General features: G+C 51.6%; 1 protein-coding gene across 1 annotated transcript in view; it reads left to right on the forward strand.

Moving 5' to 3' along the window:
* The first annotated feature begins 13228 nt into the window (after nucleotides 1-13228).
* The window catches only part of Hs6st1 (heparan sulfate 6-O-sulfotransferase 1), a 37223-nt gene continuing 34392 nt past the window's right edge, over nucleotides 13229-16059 (forward strand). Inside the window, exon 1 of the mRNA XM_090343004.1 lies at nucleotides 13229-13778. Coding sequence (XP_090199130.1) covers nucleotides 13252-13778 — 527 coding nt within the window. The 5' untranslated portion in view covers nucleotides 13229-13251. The remainder of the gene's footprint in view (nucleotides 13779-16059) is intronic.

The raw sequence follows: 16059 nt of genomic DNA on the forward strand, positions 1-16059 counted from the left end.
TGCACCATCTATCTGGCAAATATCATGTAACCCTTCTATTAATTACAATAACAAATATATGACAAAAAATGGTTCCTAAGCAAACAAAAGTGTGTTTGGTGTAGCCCTTGGCTGGGATAAGTTTAGGCAAAGGGATCAGCAAGTGCCACATATGTGAGGTAAGAAACGCCACAAAAATCACAGTACGATGAGAAATCCTGACTGAAGCTGAGAAGATAGAGAGGCCTAAACATAGCCTACACACCAGTTCCCTCACATGGCTGGGGAGTACTCACTGGCAGCCCTTAAGAATGACAACTGAACAGTACTTATCAAAGCTGACCACATAGGACCTTTGACAAAAATTGAAATTTTCTAGGCCAGGAGTTTGGCCTAGTGGTAGAGTGCTTGTCTAACACACACAAAGACCTGGGTTCAAACTCCTCGGTACCACATACATAGAAAAAAGCCGGAAGTGGTGCTGAGGCTCAAGTGGTAGAGCTCTAGCCTTGAGAAAATCCAAGGACAGTGCTCAGGCCCTGAGTTCAAGCCCAGAACTGGCAAAAAAAAAATTAGATTTTCTGAATTGATCGTGAGGCAGCAATCAGGAAAGTGCATGAAGATGTTCAATACAGCAGTATTTATGGTTGGAAATAACTTAAATGTGCATGATTTCTGACTACTGAAACTTTGGTATATTAATACTATGGAAGACAGGCACTGGTAACTCATACGTGTAATTCTAGCTATTCAGAAGGCTGAGATCTGAGAAGGATGGTTCAAAGCCAGCCCAGGCAGAAAAATCAGTGAGACTCCAATAAATCACAGAAAAAGATGGAAGTGGCCTATGGCTCAAGTGGTAAAATTGTAGCCTTGAGCAAAAGAAGCTAAGCAAGAGCATGCTCAGGTCCTGAGCCCAGGACCAGAAAAAGAAGGAAGGAAGGAAGGAAGGAAGGAAGGAAGGAAGGAAGGAAGGAAGGAAGGAACTCTTTATCTGACTTACATAACTGTAACCCCTTTGTACATTAGCTTCATAGTAAAAAATAAATTAAGTTTTTAATTTTCTTGCAATCACAATGCATTATTTGATCTACAATCATTCCCTTCGAATTCAATGATAGTTATGCTATCAATAAGAAGCATATATAAACTAAAGAGAACAACTTTTTAGATGATGAATTTTAGGGAACTATAAAGAAAAAAGTCAAACTTGGCAATATTAGATTTAAGAAGCATACGAAATATGATAAGATAGTGCTTAGCAAAATGTTTCATGTACAACTGAAGTCATACTCAAAGATAAATTCATAACCATTGATGTTTTTACTACAAAGAAAAGAAGAAAGGGAGAGAGGGAAGGAGGGAGGGAGGGAGGGAGGGAGCGCAGGAGGGAGGGAGGGAGGAAAGGAAGAGCAAGGTACCTGTGGCTCACATCTGTAATTCTAATCCTACCTACTTGAGGCTGAGATCTAAGGATTGTGGTTGGAAGCCAGCCCCACCAGGATAGTCCATGAGATTCTTATCCCCAATAAGCCAGAAGTGGAGCTGTAGCTCAAGTGGTAGAACACCAGCCTTGAGCAAAAATAGCTCAGGAACAATGTCCAGGCCTTGAGTTCAAGCCCCAGGACTGGTATACACAAAACAGTATTACAGAGATGGAAGCATAGTGTAAATCTTAAGGACAGCTTGTTTCAGCTCCACTCCACTGAGATTGCTCCCAGGCAATTACTGTATAGAACACCATTTTTTGGACATACCACAGTTGCTGTTGCTGTTTTTAACCATTCACCTGTTGAAAAGCATTTAGGCTGTCTACAGGTTGGAACTATTATGTTTTACTATATATTTTTGTTTCTTATTTCCCTACTTCATTTCCTTGCCTTCCCATAATATATGGCTATATAATTTTTGTATCAGTTACTCCAGGTACTATGATCTATAACTATGGCTTACCCCAAATTGATGTCAGCATGGAATCTTTGGTCCCATTTACATCCATTCAGATCTTTTTCTATTTGCAACTTTGTTTGGGGTGTCAGATGTTGCTATAATTTTTGCTTCAGTCATTAAGTATGATTTATAAAAAAATCACTTTTTGAATGTAAATCAAAACAACTCTGAAATTCCACCTCACTCCAGTTAGAATAGCCATGATCAAGAAATCCAATAACAGCTACTGGGCAGGAGGGATCACTATTACACTGTTGGTGGGAGTGCAAACTTGTTCAACCACTATGGAAAGCAGTATGGTGATTCCTCAAAAAAACTAAACATAGAGCTCCCCTATGACCCAGCAATTCCACTACTTGGCATTTACCCAATTGAGCAGAAACAAGGACATACTAAATCCACAACTACAATGATGTTCATTGCAGCACTATTTACCGTAGCAAAGATATGGAACCAACCCAGATGCCCCTCCATAGATGATTGGATCAACAAGATGTGGTATTTATATACAATGGAATTCTATGCTGCCGTCAGAAAGGATGACATCGCCCCATTTGTAAGGAAATGGAAAGACTTAGAAAAAATCATATTAAGTGAAGTAAACCAGACTCAAAGGAACATAGCCTCAATGGTTTCCCTCATTTGTAATAATTGGTACAAACCTAGAACTCTCCTAGCAGAGGATTACAATAGCTCAGACCCTGGATACATAAGGCCATATAGGATGAGGCCAAATTAATGGACAGACCTCCAGGACATGGAAACAAGAGCTTAATTATGAGTGACTGTTGTTCTTAATGTACTATGGGGTTTTTTTCTCTTCTCTTGTGTTGCCCTTTGGTTAATCTCATGTTATTACAGTATCTGACTTTGTTACCTGGTATATTATCTATATGTTTGTCTATTTGAAATAGGAGGGGATAAAGATCAGGGGAGGAGTGGAAGGAAATGGGGACAAAAACATGAGAAGGGGTATGAATGTGTGAGAAATAATGCACCTTCTGTCTGGCAAATATAACTGTAATCCCTCTATACATAAAATTAGAAGAAAAGAAAAAATCTCTTTTGAGGGTTTGTGCCAGTACTGGGGATTGAACTCAGGGCCTTGCAGTCAAGCTTAGCTTTTTCTCTCAAAGCTGGTGCTCTGCCACTTGAGCCACACCTATTCTTCTGACTTTTTGCTTGTTAATTGGAGCTAAGAGGCTCTTATCTGCCCAGGATGGCTTTGAAATGGGGTCCTCGGTTTTCAGTTACTTGGATAGTTATGAACCACCAGCATCCACCAGCTTTATAAAAATCTTTGATCTTCATGGGTTTGAACAAGCTGACTGTCATTTGTATTGCTGTTCTATAAGTAATACACAGATGCTGCTGGACTTGGAATGAAGCTATGCCCTAACAATCCATCATAAGCTTAAAAGATTTTAGGTAATCATGTAAAACACCCAGCACAGAACTATCAACATTTAATTGTGGTGTCCAGTGACATGGATTATCATATTTGGAATATGCTCAGCTCTTGGATCTGTAGGTTTATATCTTTTGTCAAATATGGGATGTGTGCCGCCATTACATCTCCAAATATCCTTTTATCCCTTCTCCTTCTGTTTTCCAGCAGGCTTCAAGGATGGAAATACTGATCTTCTGCTATTGTCTCGAAGTCCTGAGATTCCATCCACCATAGGGCTGCTTTCTCTGTTATTCAAGTTGAGAGTTTGGTTGTTAAGTATCATTTTTAATAACTTCTATCTCTTTGCTGAGGCTATGTTGTGTGTGTGAGCGTGCACTTGCACGCATGTGGGTGCCAGTACTGAGGCTTGAATTCAGGGCCAGAAGCTATCCCTTTGCTTTTTGGTTCAAGGCCGGCATTCCATCACTTGAACCACAACTCTACCTATGGTTTTTTTTAGTGATTAATGAGAGCTAAGAGTTATGAACTTTCCTGCGTTGGTTGGCTTCAATCCTCAGATCTCACCTTCCTGAGTAAACAGGGTTACAGACACAAGCCACCAAGCAAGCACCTGGCATGTTTTCTGTTTTTAAATTTTTCTTCAGGAGAATTTGTAATTGCTTATTGAAGTATTTGTAGGACTGTTATTTTAGGATCCTTGCCAGATCATTCCAATACCTGTCTGACTCATCTCCACATTGGCATCAATTGATTTTCTTTTCATATTCAAGTTAAGCTTTTCCCAGTTTTATATATGAGCGGTTTTTTATTGAATCTTTGACATGTTTTCTATTATGCTAGCAAACTGTGTATACTATTGCATATTTCATTTCAGTCAGTCCTCTATGAGAATGAGCACACATATTCTGACCTACTTTTGTGTTCTGTTGTTCCAATAAGAATCTCATTTCTAGGCCCGGCACAGTGGCTCACATCTGTAATCTTAGCTCCTCAGGAGGTGAGATCTGAGGATCGAGGTTCAAATCCATCCTGGGCACTAAAGTCCGTGAGACTCTTATCTCCAATGAACCACCAGGAAGCAAGCCAGATGTGGCGCTGTGGCTCAAGCAGTAGCCTTAAGCTTAAGAGCTCAGGGACAACACCCAAGCCCAGGGTTCAAGTCCCACGACCAAAAAACAAAAATCTCATTTCTGAAGACTTTGGGGACTGTTTCAGTCTACCCGGTAGATCTAGGTCTGCTGAGGCTCCTGTTAATCCCTGCTGGTGGAGATAGCGGTTCACTGGACCTCCAGGTAGGTAAAAGGATGCTCCACCCATCAGGATAAAGAAACTTCCTGATTATGCCATGCAAGGTGGGGAGCATCCTTTGCTAGTGCAACCTGTCTATCTGATGGAATGAAGGACTAGATGGAAGCCTCAGATCTCAGGGGAGAAGCCCTCCCCACAACCTAGTCTCATCTACCACAACTATTTCTTATAAGGGCTGTAGGGCTCACCTGATATTGCCAGCCATGCTGCTGATCACCTGGGCAGACACACCAGAGAAGGTTCTCCTGTGGAAATGTTCAGAGGAAGTCCCCCAGGGACCAGATGATCCTGGGAGTTTTGCCTGTGGGACCTACATATGGAGGTGCACCTGGCGAGAAGCTAGCCCACCTGTGCTGGATGAAATGTAAGACATTACTTCTCCAGGCCCGGATCGCAAAGCAACTGGTCTCCTTCCGCCTTCCAATACACCCTTGGCCTGTGCCTGGTGCTGGGTTCCAAACTTAGTAGGGAGGAATGGGAGAATGAGCCACCTTCATGGCTGGGCAGAAATGCTTTATCTGTCTCCATTTGACCTCATCTGTATCTACCCTTTGGGGAGTAGAATCTGACAGAAAGCCATCCAGTCATCCCCAACTGATCTGATCATTGGTGAGGCTTTCTTTCATGTCTCAGCCTTTGTTTATAAAATGTTAAATTCACAGACCCTTCCCCAGGATCTCTACGCTTCTCATCGGGTTACATGAGGACCCTAGGTGTGTGGGAGCATTTAAAGCTGTCTCCACATCTTTTATCCTTCCGATCCAGTGCTCTAGTGACCTGCAGGGCCTTTCTTTCAACAGCTTGGCCTCTGCTTGTAAGGTTCAAGGGCACTTACAGTCCTCAGGGTCCTAGCAAGAGTAACAGGTACTGACTCCATGGTAACCCTGCTGTGGTTTAGCTTGGGGAGGCTGCAGAGCCTGCTGGGGTACACAGTGGACTCTCTGGGCTTGGTCTCAGCCCCAGGAACTCAGCTGTTGAGGCAATCGTGTATCTGTCAAACCACTCTGTCCCAGACCAGGTCATCAAGTTTTGTATCCCAGTGAGTCATAGGAGCTGCCAAACCTCATTTCTGCTGCAAAGAAGCCCAGGACTGACTGGAAAGCCTGTCGGCTCCCTCCCTGATCATACAGCCCCTCCTTTCATCTGTGAACACAGGCTGCCCTGCAGAGAGACTGCCCAGCCCGAGGCCCCCAGGGGCTGGGCTACCCTCACTGGCCAACTATTTTCATCTTGAAATACTGAGGGAGAGAAGAATTGGAAAACACCCGTCTCTAACATTCTGCCTTTCAGGAATATAACCAGGCTCTAAATAAACTCAAATGCCTGATTTTTGAATCAATGAAGCTGAATGCTCACTGTGAAAGCCCCAAACCCCCCAAGGCAAAAGATGCTTCCAGCTGAAGAGGGAGATGAAAATGAACTCAGTGAATTTTCATATTTTATAAAATATTGCTCCCACAAAAAGAGACAAAGGTAGTACAGAGGCATCAAGTGAAATGGAGGCCCCAAAGCAGCTGCAGGTAGGCCCACCATGTTGATGGGACCTGTTAGTGGAGCAGGCAGGGAACTGTGGCCTAGACACGGTTTGCAGATAGCAAGATACACTGATAAATCAAAACCTGCCTGACAAGGAAATAGGGGAGGGAGGCTACAAACCAACCAGGAAGTAAGAAGAACCAAAAAGTGAGGAAATTAGGTCAGGTGTCACAACCTTCTATCAGAAATCTGTCTTTAAAAATCCCCATTCTCAGGCTCACGCCTGTCATCCTAACTACTCTGGAGGCTGAGATCTGAGGATCTCGGTTCAAAGCCAGTCTGGGCACTAAAGTCCCAAGAGACTCTTATCTGCAACTAACCACTAGAAAACTGGAATTGGCCTGGGGCTCAAAGGGTAGGGACGTAGCCTTGAGCTGAAGAGCTCAGGGACAGCGCCCATGCCTAGAGTTCAAGCCTCATGACCAACAAAAAAATAAATAAAAATAAAAATAAGAACTCCCATTCTATTTAACTCAAAGATAATCTCTGTTAATTAGGAAGTTGGCTGAGATGGTCTGTAATGTTGTCTTTCTGTGGCATGTCATATTGTTTTCCTAATAAACTTTCCTATCACTGTATTTACTATGTTCAAGTCTTGCCTGAATTCCTCTCTTGCCAAATGTGAGGACTGAGGTCAACTTAGCTGCCTTAAATTTTTGCTAATGCATTTGGTACTTTGGGAGGATAGTTAGGGATATGTCTTTTTCTGGTCCAGATTCACAGAAAGGTAACATATAAGAGTAAATATCAAACTCTCTTAGGCAAACAGTCAGTAGATCTGGCTGCTATCCTAGAAGGCAGAAGGTTCTGAGGGAATGGGCTTGTATGCTTTCCCTTTTCAGAACCTGGCCTCAATCTGGGCATCAGTGGCTTAGGCCTGTAATCCTAGCTGCTCAGGAGGCTGAGATCTGAAAATCATGATTCAAAGCCAGCCCAGACAGAAAAGTGTGAGACTTTTATCTCCAATTAATCACCTGAAAGTGGAAATACAGCTCAAGTGGTAGAGTGCCAGGCTTGAGCAAAAAGAAAAGGTTCGAGCCCCAGTAATGCGTGCACACACACACATACACACACACACACACACACACACACACACACAAATTGCCCTCCTTCTGCCAGCCTAGACAGGGCCTTGTCACCAGCACAGGACCTTCTTTTCGTGTATACCCCATCCCTGAGTACTGTAGACTGAGCTTTGTCCTGCTGATCAGAGACCTGGCCAGGCCTGGCTCTCCATGGATGTCTAAATACCACAAAATCTCCAGAGGAAGCCAGTTAATGGAGAGGGGCAAGGAAGAGGAGCAAGCAGCAAGGATGATGAGTGTTACGGCCAGCCAGGTCCCGCCTGGCTGCACTGTGGTGAGACACGTGTGCCCCCACTCCACAGTAGGTATGGGACAATCAGGGCTCTGTTGGCAAAGGACGCGCCTAGAAACCTGGTCCCTGTCCAAAACGCACCCGATTGTCACCATGAAGGCCTCAGAGCCTGCCCAGAGAAATCCATTAGAGACACCATCGCAGCTGGAGTTAGCCTATCAGAGGGTGATCTTTAAGAGAGTCCTCCAGATCATGAGGGCTCGGACACTAGCCACTAGCTGCCTGGAATGGCAGTTAGCACACAAGAGCATGTGGCTGGTATCTCGAGACACAGGAAAAGGGGGTAGATAGAGGCTTATCACAATCCCCAATTGTATGCACTGATACTGCTGACATGTCCCCTCTCCAGGCTCTGCACAGCCCTGGGCCACTTTCCCCAGGCCACACCCAGCCTCAGATGATGCTAGGGAGGGAGGGCAAAGACAAAACAACACCAGCCCATGATCTTGGGGCCTTGTCTCCAACTATAACATTTAAAGCACATCTTAAAGCTTACTCTGACATATCTTCCTAAGCAGCGCACTGTCTTACCTGGTGGCTGTCCTCACTCCCACTGGAGTGGTCACTCTTTTGAGCAGAGAAAGGAATAGTACAAACCAAGGAGAAGGTTCTCCTCCATGCTGCCCCTCCCCCATCCTTCCCTTCCTCAGCCTGTGAGCTGTGACCAAGCCCACTGAAAGTTCCAGACAGAGGGACTGGGATGCTGCCCTCCAGGCAGCAATTCTGTCTAGCCATGCCTCACCAAGCTGGTGGAATCTGTCTCACCCAGCCAGCCACTGTCCTGCCAACAACCCCGTCTGAGGAATGTGTAGGGGAGGAGGGTAGGCTGTACTTCCACTCTGAGCAATAAAATTATACTTCCACTGAAGGGTAGAACGCCACATTGTCTCCAGCCACCAGCCTGTTAGCACCCCACTTACAAAGACATGGGGTGTACTCACAGACCAGCCTGGGTGCTCTCCCAGGTCTGGCAGAAGAGGGCTGTGGAAGCTGATTCAAGGTCTACAACTGAGCAGATAGAAGATCAAAGCCAGGTGACTCCTCTGAATGGCTCTGACTCTCAATTTATAGACACTGCCAAAGCCACTCCATAAGAATTTAAGATCTTAAAACCAGTGGAAGCCAGAACAGAGGAACAGGGGCTCAGAAGGGTCAAAGCAGATGCTGCTGGGGTTATGGTCCCACCGGGGCTACAGAGACTGGCAGGAGCGAAAAGATTCAAGACGGTTCCCTAAAGATAGCCTCCCATCGACTTAGCAAAAGGTCAGGTGGAGGTGGGGGCAAGAGGCAGCCCTCTGATCCGGGCGCCGCTTCCATCTTTCGGTAGGTGTCTGTGGACGGGAGGTTTGGGCTCGGGGACCTGGGCGCTGTCACGGAGCTGTTCTGCTCAAGCGTGGCGCGCTCCACGACGTGAACCACAGCTCCGCTCCCGGCTTTTGGAGGGCTCGTTGGAAATAATGAAGAGGCTTATGGGCTGGCTTTGAAGCTCGATCTTGGGATCTCAGCCTCCTGTGTAGCTAGGATTACAGGAGTGAGCCACAAGAGCGCAGAGAAGGCTGCGTCCTTTCACAGAACAGCCATGCCATGGGGTGGGGGGGCGCGGAGTGGGTCACCAGGGAGGACACTGGACGGGCCTTGGAGCCTGCTAGAGAAGCCTGGCCACTGGACGGGGAGGGGGGCAGTGGGGGGGAGGACAGTTGGGGGGGATCGTGGGGCAGAGGCAGGGGCGCGGTGTGCGGAGAGACCCCCCCACATCGCACACCAGCGTCGGAGCCCGCCTGCTCGGCCCAGCCCACTCCAAGTCCGCCGTGACCCCGAGTTCCCTTCCAAACTTTGTCCCCACACAAAACCCTCTCTCCCTGCCCTGCGTGGAAAATGGGGGGTCCCCGGGGGGAGGCGCTGAGGACGACGGCTGCACACCCGCCCTACACACCCGCCCATACTCCATCCCTTCGGGGGGAAATCCATGGGCAGCGGGCCCCGGAGAACCGGGAGACGCGAGCGTGGAAAATCCCCCGGTTTCGCAATGTCAGCGGCGGAGCTCGCGGCCAGCCCGAGGCCGCGGCGCTGCCCCCGCGCGCCGGCCGGCGGGACTGCAGGCCCGGCCGCGAGGCGCGCCGCGCGCGGTTGATCTTCTGGTTCTCAGACTCCAAGGACGCGCGGCGGGCGGGGACTTAGGTTTGGTTTCTGACGCTGAAATCTCCTCGTGGCTTGAGCTTTCTGGAGAAGTATAGTGGCCTGTGTTTATCGGCTCATCACATCCTGCCAGTAACCGTATTGTTTTCTTCTCGACATTGAGTCAGAGATCCAAAATGAAGTGACGGGTCTATCCTTCTGGGGACAAGATGCCCACAGGACAGAAGAGCAGAAAATGCCTTTTCTCTGGAGTCTGAACACCCAGGCTGGGTGCTGCCTCAAGCACACACTCTGAGCCTTCTTTTTTTCTTTTGTTCCTATATCCAAGGAGAACCTTGGCTCCTGGGCAGAACTTGTAAGGAGAAAAAGGAAACTGCTACCAGAAGCGCCCACTGAGTGCCAGGGGCTGCCAGCTGCCCCTTCCTGACCTGTCAATCCATGGCAGTACTTCCATGGTGTGCATGGCACAGGCCCCATCCAGGGAGGAAGGCTGACTAAACAGCTTCTCTGGAAATGGATCAGGCTAATCCATCGCAGTTTGCCACAGAGGCAACCATCTAAGGACAACCTCTGCCAAGCTCTCCTTCCCTCTCCACCAAGACTGAGAGCTCAATACAGTATAGGGACACAGACCAAGCACAGGAGGTTTTATAGACCGTTAAGAACGGCCCAGGCTTGCTCCTGAGCACTTCGGCTCATGCCCCCACCTGACAGCAGCGACCACCAGCAATAGCTGAGGGGGGACCCTCCCAGGACTGCAGAAACTTTTTCTCTCCCAATGACTGTTTGGATAGTTATAGCATCACTCACAGGCCATACAAAAACTGCCATACGGGTCGAGACCCTGGGATGGCAAAACAAGCATCTGCATCTACCCTGGTATTGTACCAAATGATTTTGAGGGTCTTTTACCTGCCTTGGGCCGCCAGCCCTCCACCCCACGTCACTGCCCCAGCTGTAGCCTGGGAGTCATTGGGCACAGCTCAGAAGTAGGTAAAGGCAGATAGATGTGGGAGGCAGGCCTAGAGAGCCGGTGATCTGAGTGAAAGGTCAATGGCTGGCCTTATCTGGCTGCCACTTCAGTCTTCTCTTCTGGAATAGAGGTATCACAGCCCACACTGAATGCTTGCTGATGGAACTGGAAATGGCATGATGTTGTTGCCTGCTACCCAGGGTTCTCAATATAGGGCAGCCTTAGTTATGATTTACCTCTTGGCAGGTCAATACTATTAAAGCAAAGACACCTGTGCATGGACTCCACCACCAAGCTGAGAAGCTGGCAGAAGGAGGCAGCTCAGGAAAACACTACTGTGCCCCCACTCTCAGCAAGGCAAGCCTTACCAAGCTACCTCAAGCTCTGCCTGGCTCAGGAACAGCTGAAAAGTAGCTTCAACTGAGCTGGGGCTTAGGGAGGCCTGGCTGTACTGCAGACACTCCTGCACGGCTACATGTACATGCACCATGTGTGTGCCAGCTTGAACTCCAGGTCACCCATCTAATCACAACAGCTACTCCTTCAGTCCCTCAGACAATTGGGGGCTTCTTTTTTAGTTGAGTTTAGGGGTATCAGTAATTTTCGTTTCTCTCAAAACGTTCTGGTTTGATCTTGCATACTATATATTTCTTTCCCTTTCTATCTTTCTGTTTTTTGATTGTTTGTTTGTTGTTGGGTTTTTTTTTTCCTGATCGTAGGGATTGAACTCAGGGCCTGGTGCTGTCTCTGAGCTTTTTCACTCAAAGCTGGTGCTCTACTACTTTGAGCCACATCACTACTTCCAGTTCTCTAGTGGTTAACTGGAGTTAAGATTTCAGGGACTTTCCTGCCCAGGCTGACTTTGAACCGCAGCCCTAAGATCTCAACCTCCTGAGTAGCTAGGATGACAAGTGTGAGCCACCAGTGCCTGTTTGTTTCTTTGTTGTGTGCGGATACTGAGGCTTGAACTCAGTACTCAGATTGAGTATTGTCCTTCAATTCAAAGCTAGAACTGCACCACTTGGGCACAGCTCCATTTCCAACTTTTTGTTGGTTAAATTGTATGTAAGTCTCACAGATTTTCCTGCCCCAGCTTTGAACCAAGATCCTCAGATTTTAGCCTCCTGAGTAGCTAGAATTACAGGTGGGAGCCACCAACACCTGGCTCATATTTCATATTTCTAACAGCCTCTTTGTGACATATTGGCATTCAACAAACACTCAACTAGGCAATGCATTCTGCTCCCTAAGAGCTTGAAACCCAGTCACCACCAACCAGCTGGTTCTCTGTGGACATTTGAACCCAGGCCTGGCTGCAGGACACACCAGCCTGAATCAAAGCACTAGGAGTCTCTGCTAGGTGGGATTCCTACAGGTCTTGTCACTCCCTGCTTCTCTAAGAGATGAGGCTCTGGCCTCTGATCAGGGGTCAGTATCCAAGTGGCATGGGTACTGAGCTTGGCCTCTATTTTCACTCTAGTGAAAATTCCACTGGAGATCCCAGATTGCAGGTCGGGGCCCCGAGGATGGTGGGCAGGACCTGGGCTGGACATGTGGAGGAAACAATGCACACTGGCTGAATTGCTTTCAAAGAGCAGCCTGCAAGCCTCTGCAGACACCTCAGTATCTTTTCATGGAAGAGGTCCGGAGTCACTGTCTCAGAGACTCGGGAGGAACGAGGAGGGAGCCATGCGGACCCCCGAATCGGATCCTCTCCCCCAAACCTCTCTCTCCTTCCTCGCCCTCGCCTTGCTAGTCCCAAACCGCACGGTGCCTCGAGGTGCAGCTCTGTGCTCTTCCATGTGGAAGTTCGGGGCGCCCGCGCGAAGGTCCAGGCCGCTCCTGGCGTGGGAGACGGGGAGACGCCGGCGGTCCAGACGGGGAAGAGGGGCCCGCGCCCCAGGGGCGCCTGCCGATGCGCCACACGCCTGGGAGAGGTGTCCACGCCTGGGAGCCTCGTACCCCAGGCGCGCGCGCGCGCACACACGCACACACACACACACACACGTCGGCCGGCTGGAATCAGCTCCCCGACCGCAGCTGCCGGCCCGCGAGCGCAGCGGCGTCGCCGAGACAAGCCACCCGGCGCCCGGCACTCGTCGCGTCTCGCCCCCACCCCCACCTCCAGAGGCGGAGCCGAGGATCCGGGGCGGGCGGCGACAGCAAGAGGCGCCGCGGGGGCGGGCCGGGGGCGGGCCGGGGCGGGGCGGCGACGGACTGCGGAGACGCGGCGGCGCGCGGAGCGGCGCAGAGCGTTCTCGGCGCGGAGCACAGCGGGCCCGCGTTGGGGGCGCCGAGGGACCCGGGCTGGGGTCGGGCCGAACGGGTGCCGAGCCGGAGGTCGGCCCGGGAGTCTGACCTGGACCAGGAGCAGCTATGGCGCCGCGGAGGGCCGGGGCCCGCGCCGCCGCGGGCAGCCTGGGCGCCGAGTAGCCGGGCCGGGCCGGAGCGCGGGCGGGCGGCGGCGGAGGCGGTGGCGGTGGCGGCGGCGGCGGCGGCAGCAGCAGGAGCAGCGGCGCCCGCGCCCCCCCGCCCTCCCAGGCCCCGCGCCCCGCGCCCGGGCCGCCGGCGATGGTGACACATGAGGCGGCGGCGCGCCGGCGGCAGGACCATGGTTGAGCGCGCCAGCAAGTTCGTGCTGGTGGTGGCGGGCTCGGCGTGCTTCATGCTCATCCTGTACCAGTACGCGGGCCCGGGGCTGAGCCTGGGCGCGCCCGGCGGCCGCGCGCCGCCCGACGACCTGGACCTCTTCCCCACGCCCGACCCGCACTACGAGAAGAAGTACTACTTCCCGGTGCGCGAGCTGGAGCGCTCACTGCGCTTCGACATGAAGGGCGACGACGTGATCGTCTTCCTGCACATCCAGAAGACCGGCGGCACCACCTTCGGCCGCCACCTCGTGCAGAATGTGCGCCTCGAGGTCCCCTGCGACTGCCGCCCGGGCCAGAAGAAGTGCACCTGCTACCGACCCAACCGCCGCGAGACCTGGCTCTTCTCTCGCTTCTCCACCGGCTGGAGCTGCGGGCTGCACGCCGACTGGACCGAACTCACCAACTGCGTGCCGGGCGTGCTGGACCGCCGCGACCCCGCCGCCCTGCGCACTCCCAGGTGAGCGCCGGCCGCGGGGGCAGCGCGCCGGGGGCTCGGGGGCCCAGAGTGCGGGCCGTGTGCCCACCCCCACCGCACGGTGCCCAGCCGATCCGGCCCTCCCGGCTCTCCTGGGGGGACCCCCCACAGGGAGCCGCCACCCCTGGTCTCTGACCTCCCTTCCCAGGCTCCCCCTCGCCCCGGCACCCCTCGCGCTGCTGGACCGTGCCTGGGTCAGCTCCCTCTGCCCTCTTGGTGGCTCTACTCGGGGTGCACCGCCGGCTGCTGTGAGGCCAATCGCGTGGTTTAAAGGTCCACGCTGGCCCTGTGTGGCCTCGTGCGCCGGTCCTTGGGCGTGGAAACGGGCTTGTGAATGCGTGTGTAGCCCACCCAGAGTATTCGCTTCCCCGGGTCTTGGCTGGTACCTGGAGTGGAGAGAGAGGGAGAGGGAGAGGGGTGGGAGATAGACGCTGTTTGGCCGCCCGGGCCCTAAGGTGCCTGCCAACCTACCTTCAGGGGAAGGGGGAGGAGCTGCCAGGAAAGGGGTGGGCTCTGCCTGCCGGTGTGTGCAGGTAGAACAAAGGCCTTGTGTGACCCAGCAATGGGGGCGGGGAGAAGGCACACGACGGTTCTCCCCAGCCTCGAAAGAGGAGAGGAACAAAAGGGGGTGGGGGGATGAGGGGGTTGAGGGGAGGTACCTTCCCTGAGAACCCACCAGCCAGGCTGGGGCAGGGGGAGTACTAGGCAGCATTACTGTGCCCCCCCATGTTTGAGTAGTTGTGGGGCAAGCAGGACTGAGCTGCAAGCTGACACTTTTAAGAGATCTCAGGATGCCTGAGGTTTCTGCATTTAAAGTTCGGATTGTTTCTGCCCTGTCCTGTTGTGCTGCTGTGGTCCTGTTGGTATCCTGGGGGCCTCCTCCAGCATGTCTGGGCTGAGAAGTGAGGTCTCCCTTGCCTTTTTGTCTCTCCTCCATATTTGTGTTAGGACTGAGCTTTACAGATAGTCTTTGGGGTAGGGGTGGGCATGTCTGTGACATAGAGATGTTGGTTGGTACTTGCCGAAAGGTTTGGGCTAGCGCTTAGGTATATTTGAGGGGTTCTGAACCATCCAGCCTGCTTAGAGCTGACCAGCTGTTCTCCGTCTGTGCCCTCCCTGCACAGCCTCCAATTTGTCATTTCCCATAATCTTTCTCGGACTGTCAGAAAGAAGGGGTCCTGTCTGGAATTGGGAGGATGCATCCACTTTCCTGTGGCTGTGCCATGTCCCTCCATACAGCAGCTCCCAGCCCAGGAAGAAGTGTTCTGAGATATTAACTTGATGGTTGAAGCCACCTGCCCAGTCCTGGGCCTGCTCCCCACATACGTGTGTTCTTGGTACAGGATGCATCCCATGGTTCAGCCTCACTGTAGATGAAACTGGGTCTGGCCATGGCAGCCAGCCCTCCTTCATCAACCAGACCTCTAGATTCTGTGTGCAGGGCACTGACAAATCCCACCAGGCGGGGGGGGGGGGGGGGGGCTCCCTGCATGCCTGCCAATCTCAGGGAGAGTGGCACCATGTCTGTGGAACTGGAGAGAAGGGTGTTCTTGGGATGAAAAAGGGGTTGAGGCTTATAAGTCAGCCTACTGTGCGACCTTGGCTTGTAGATTGCAGACAGAGCTTTTGTGGCAGCCCTTGAGTTCCTGCAAGTAAAGGGGTCCCCAGTCCCCACTCCCCAGTTTTTCTTCTAAAACAGAAGCTCAGGCCAGGAATGAGAAGAACAGAGGAGGCACCAGGAAGCCCAGCGCCTCCCTGCCCCTGCCTGAGGAGGGCCCATGGTCAGCTGGCCGTGCCGAGTGGACCACCAACCCCTCAGCCTGGAAGTTGCTAGCTCAGCAGCAGCAGGCCAGGCAGAGCTCTCAGGAGGCCCTCTGCAGTGTCATTTAGCAGGTGACAGTAGGTGCCTCCCTGTCACCTGTCTTCCCCTCTTCCGCCTCCTTCTGTTCCAGCACTAAGTAGATTACAGAGCTAACTGGGAGTCGGGCAAATCTTATGGCTTGGTGCTTGTATGGCTTGGCGCTTGTATGGCTTGGCTGCACAGAGGCCCCCGGTGTGGAGCAGGGCCTTGGTGCTGCAGAAACTATCACTACACCCCTCTGTCCAGGAACACAACCACTTGTGGAGAGGGCACTTCCCACAGTGGCAGGATGGCTGCTGTCAGAAGGGACCTGCCATTGAGATTCAGCTGCCACCCTTGCTGTCCTGCTGTTTGGGGCCTTGTGTGTGGTGGAGTAACTTCGAGGCTGGTCCTCGAGGAGGG

This window comes from Megascapheus bottae, chromosome 12, assembly GCF_031878675.1.
Source record: "Megascapheus bottae isolate mThoBot1 chromosome 12, mThoBot2.hap1, whole genome shotgun sequence".
Lineage (NCBI taxonomy): Eukaryota > Metazoa > Chordata > Mammalia > Rodentia > Geomyidae > Megascapheus > Megascapheus bottae.